The sequence below is a fragment of the Octopus bimaculoides genome, chromosome 2, assembly GCF_001194135.2.
Source record: "Octopus bimaculoides isolate UCB-OBI-ISO-001 chromosome 2, ASM119413v2, whole genome shotgun sequence".
In the NCBI taxonomy this organism is placed as follows: Eukaryota; Metazoa; Mollusca; class Cephalopoda; order Octopoda; family Octopodidae; genus Octopus; species Octopus bimaculoides.
Window position 1 is genome coordinate 39,428,943 of NC_068982.1, and position 5,437 is coordinate 39,434,379.

A 5,437-nucleotide genomic window follows, 5' to 3' on the forward strand; every position below is an offset into this window, starting at 1 on the left:
TATATATATATATATATATATATATATATATGTATGTGTGTGTATTGTGAAAAACTAAGTTCTTTTATACTAATTCTATTATCTACATGATATATCAAATTTGCAGCCAATATTACTTGACATATAAAGAGGAGAGTTAACAGAATCGTTAGCACGCCTTTGCGTTTTGTGTTCAAATTCTGTCGAAGTCGACTTTTCATTTCATCCTTTCAGGATCGATAAAATAAATACTAGTCGGGCACTGAGGACGATTTAATCGACTTACGCCCTGTCCGAAATTACCTACCTTGTGCCAAAATTTAAAACCGATTTTATTTTGCATATAAAAATACCTGAATACCGGTGGCTGACATAATCTTTTGAATGCTGGAAAAAATCATTCCAGTTTGAATTATGTATCTTTAACTTATTAGTTCTAAACCACCTTCAAACTTCTATGGGCTCGACAAATAGGTACGAGGGACACTTTGCATCTGTAGGTTACGTACATCTATTAGATGTTTATGATTTTATTGTTTAAATAGAATACATCTTTGTTTTCGGAGTACGTTTCAAATTCTGATGTGACTTTGATTCTTGTTTGATCCAAGGTCACTTATACCATTAATGCCGCCGAGAACATCACGCATCATTAATTTTCTCTCATATATCGTACAGAGTTGTCGTGATTAGTTATAATGAAGTCAATATGATTGTATGAGTTCACAAGGTATACATGACCGAGCTAGCAAAGAATGAAGTTACATGCTTTTTCTGTAACATTCCATCTTAGTCGGTTCTCATTTAAAATATTGTCGAGTAGTCTGTTATTCATTCCTTTTCGCTTTATCAAAACAGATACCAGTAAGAAACAATTAGGAATAAGATGATTCACTATTTGCTTAGTCAATGTAAATCAAACACATATATTGTACAAATCATTAAATAATTAAGCTTTTGATGTTCCAAGTGTGCGTCGAGTTTTTTTTTTCCCGCAAGTCTCTGTAAAGCATGAATAATAGATATATCGCAGAAGAAAATTGTGTTTAACTCAATTTCATTCTTAGGATGTCTAGCTTATGTTTGTCGTTGTTGTTATTGTTACTTAGCTTCAGGTGAGCTGTAAGTGTGTGCCTTTATTTATATAAAAAAAAATTCCATTTTGTCTTATTTTCAGAGATTATATCGCGGGACTATACTATCGGACGTGACCTTACTTTTTCTAAAATGATGAGATCTGATTCAAGGGAGATTTCACTGATATTTCTACTAAACCAAGCTACCGTGGAGTGATATATTCATTGCATCGATTTTCATTGGATAACTCTTAAAATGAAAACACTTATGGCACACGTAGTTTCCAGAGTTATTATTTATTTATTTGTCCTATATCAATGATTAAGAAAAGTTATTAGGTTACTAGAACTCACCATTAACTGATAACATTTTAAATATATTTCTAAATTTATCTCTAATGCAAACAGAATCAGTGTCCCCTGCTGCGAGCACCATAAAGCAAGACTACATCTCCTAATGAGTGGAAAGGATCCATTTCATTTTCATTAAAAAAAACCAATTCCGTTCATTTTTTTAAGGCTTTCTCAGAGGTGGAAGAACTCTGTCTAGTTGAATAAACGAAGAAATATATGATCAGCCCGAACGTAACTCAAATGTTAAAAATTCAACTTCTTAAAACGTATGCAAGGAACCAGGTGGTGTTAATTAACTTTCTGATCGATAAGGGTCTGTTACATAAATTTATGTACCACCCAAACAGACTTTCTTCTAGTTGCTTGTCTAACCAACTCTTTTCATTGAAAAGAGCTTGGCTGACCTTGAGGCAAAGATTGTGGATACGTTTTCAATGAGTTGAGCAGCGGACCTAACCTAGAACCATGTAATTGCGGAACTAATTTTTTAACCACACAGAGCACTATGATGTCATGCTCTTGGGTAATTCATGAATATTCTACAATATCATTTTCCTTGTTTGAAAGAAGGATTTTATTAGAGACTTAAATAAGGTGGCGAGGTAGCAGAATTTTAGCACGCCGGCTTAAATGATTATTAGCGGCATTTTACCTGTCTTTACTTTCAAATTCTGTCAAGGTCGACTTTGCAATTCATTCTTTAAGGGTCAATAAAATAAGTACTACTCGAGCATTGGAGTCAGTTTAATGCACTATTTTTCCTCCCACAAAATTTCAGGTCTTGTGCCTATAGAAGAAAGACTGTTAGGGATTTATATGAAGGCGGCGACTTGATAGAATCGTCAGCACACCGGATAAAACGAGTAGCAGCGTTTCACTCATCTTTACGTACTCGATTTAAGTTCTGCTGAAGTCGACTGTACCTTTCGTTCTTTGGGGGTCGATGAAATAAGTAATAGTCGAGTACTGAGTCAATATAATGGACTATTCCCCCTCCCCCCGAAAAAAAATTCTTGTCTTGTACCTATAGTAGAAAGATTATTAGGAATTTATATGAAGACGGTGAACTGGCAGAGTCGTTAGCACGCCGGACAAAATGCCTTGCGGCAGTTCATCCGGTTTTACGTATTAGAGCAAATACCTCCGAGTTTGATTTTGCCATTCATCCTTTCGGGGTGGGGGGGGGCAATGAAATAAGTACCAGATGAACAGTGGGGTTGATATAGTTGATTAGCCCAGTCCCCCAAAATGCAGGCCTTCCGTCTTATAATAGAAACATATTGATTTATATTGTTGAGAAACGTTAGTTTATAACAATGAATACACCTCTGACATGCAAAAAGAAAAACGTCAAATAAGTGAAATGAATTTTCGATTGAGAGGACAGCAGTTTAAGTGTAATAGTATGTGTCAAACTGATGTCATTTAGAAACTAATTAATCTGTTTGTAATCTCCTGCCTGACCTTGTCCCATATGAGAAAACAATACGGTCGAATGCTGATTTAGGTAAGCCACTGGCATGTCTTACACTTAAATACAAACACACACATTCTGACGTAAGTCACATTGTAGACACATGTACACACACACATACACACATACTACATTCACACACACCACTGAAAACAAAGAGCCATAACTGTGAGTATGTATGTACACGTGCATGTGTATATTCATGTATATGTGTATGTATGAATAACGCATAAATTAATGAATGATTGGCTCAATCTATCTATCTATATATATGTGTGTCTGTCTATCTGTCTGTTTGCCTGCCTGTCTATCTATCTGTCTGTCTGCCTGTCTGCCTGTCTGTCTGTCTGTCTGTCTGTCTGTCCATCTCTCTATCTGTATATCTTTCTATGTATGTATGTATGTATGTATACATGTAAGTACTTCTCTCTGTCTCTCTCTGTCTGTCTGTCTCTCTCTCTCTCTGTCTGTCTGTCTGTCTGTCTCTCTCTCTCTCTCTCTCTCTCTCTCTATATATATATATATATGAAGTACATAGAGAAAATACATAAGGGAAATTACACACATACATGCAATCAATATGTGTGACTATGCGTATTTGAGTGATTGCATGCGTGTCTGAACACATGTTTCGGCTTTAATTTTCTAATTTTTACAATTTCGTAAATGTCAAATCTAATCTGTGATAGACCCATTTCAAAAATCGTAATTAATCAATTATATTAAATTATCAATCAGTTGTGCGATTAGAAGTTATTAATATCAAATATTTCAATTTAAATAATTAATTCATAAATTCCCTTCATGTACATTGTATCCACGTATTAAAGTGGCTGCTGTTCGTGTTTATAAAATATAGCTGGTGTATTTCCCCTCGTTGTGACTAAATGAAATGTGTAAAGACGTTGGAAAGTGAAATTCATCAGCAGGATGTAATTTCCGCCAAGTAAAACTTAATTCGGGTATCACGTGCAATCGAAGGAACGTTAGCGCGCATCTGCTAGAAATAGCAGTGAAATCCCCTCAACTCACAGTTTATTTTATCGAAAGACGAAGAGCTCATTGAATATGTACTGTGTCGAAAAATAAAACAAAACAAAACAAGAAAAAAAAAACGATTTAGTGACAGAGAGTATATCTATGGTTCTTTATGTTAACGATTCCGAAAAAAAAAAATGAAAGACAAAATTAACCACAGCAGGATTTGAGCTCAGAACGTAAAGGGCTGAAAGAAATGACGCTAAACATTTTATGCCATGCTCAACCATTCTCTCAGTGTCCGGAACAAAGACACTTCTGGCGCACTCCCCGGAATGACAAGCCAAAGGAAATTATGAACCCTCTCATACAGGGACCTGGAGTAAACTACTCCACCCGTTGCTGCTCCTGTGACTCTGATATAAACAAACATAATGACAATTCAAATAACAATATTACTGCCAGTTTTTCCTTTGGTTTTTGATTATTAATAATTTTAATTATATTTCCTGAATAAAACATCAGTTGTAATATCAGTATTGGCTTTTTTTAAAATTACAGACCTTATCATATTTCAGGCATGATGGGATGTCCTAACCGAAATCTGATTTACGCATAAAGTAAATAAGTTACAGCGCACAGCATTTCAGTCTAAAGTAGTCATTTGAAGTTACAAGAGATAGCCTTATTCTGTTGCAATTGTATAACAATTTTTGCACTATTATCAACTGCCCGAACACTTTGAAATCAACTTTGCGTTTTATCCTTTAGGGGTCGATAAAATAAACTACGCCTTAAATACTGGGGTTAATATAACTGACTTGCACCCCTCGGCTCAAAATTGCTGGTTTTGTGCTAAAAATTGAAAAGAGTGAAGCGGATGATTTGTCAGAATCGTTATCGGACTGGGTAAAATGTTTATCAGCACCTCTTCCGGCTTTTTATGTTCTGAGTTCAAATGCCGCTGCGGAGTCGATCAAATCAGAGTCAATTGAGTACTGGTGCCGATGTAATCCATTTGTTCTCTCTTGTCAAAACTGTTGGTCTTGCTGCAAAATTTGAAACAATTGAGGTGGAGAGCTTGTAAAATCGTTAGTTCGCCAGATAAAATCAGTACCAGTCAAGTAAAAGGATCTAGGTAATCAAATTATTAACAATCCATGTAGAAGTAAGGATCACTACTTTACACTACTAGTTTAACAGCATTAAAGTATATAGTTTTGTACTCTTCTATAACTACATCACGTCTTCCTTGGGTGGGTTTATTGGTCCTATTTATTGGTCTCATAATATATGTTGATCCTATAATAAGAAATCAATTTCTGTTATTATATAGAGAATACTATGATATTCACTTCACCCTACTTGGAAAACTTGGCAGAAGACTAATTAATAGTTAACAGGAGGCATATCTATCTATCTATCTATCTATCTATCTATCTATCTATCTATCTGTCTGTCTGTCTGTCTGTCTGTCTGTCTGTCTGTCTGTCTGTCTGACTGACTGTCTGTCTGTCTACTTCTCTCTCTCTCTCTCTCTATCTATCTATCTATCTATCTATCTATCTATCTATCT

The 5,437-nt window shown here is 35.2% G+C and overlaps 1 protein-coding gene across 3 annotated transcripts in view; it reads left to right on the forward strand.

Annotated features, from left to right (window-relative positions):
* LOC106879951 (uncharacterized) overlaps window positions 1-4,075 on the forward strand; it is a 143,466-nt gene extending 139,391 nt beyond the window's left edge. For all 3 annotated transcript variants that reach the window (XR_001410684.2, XR_008266755.1, XM_014929711.2), the window contains one exon: window positions 1,157-4,075. Coding sequence is in view for 1 of the 3 variants with exons in the window: in XM_014929711.2 (XP_014785197.1) it covers window positions 1,157-1,272 (116 nt within the window). In the remaining 2 variants the exon portion in view is untranslated. The remainder of the gene's footprint in view (window positions 1-1,156) is intronic.
* Window positions 4,076-5,437: the final 1,362 nt, after the last annotated feature.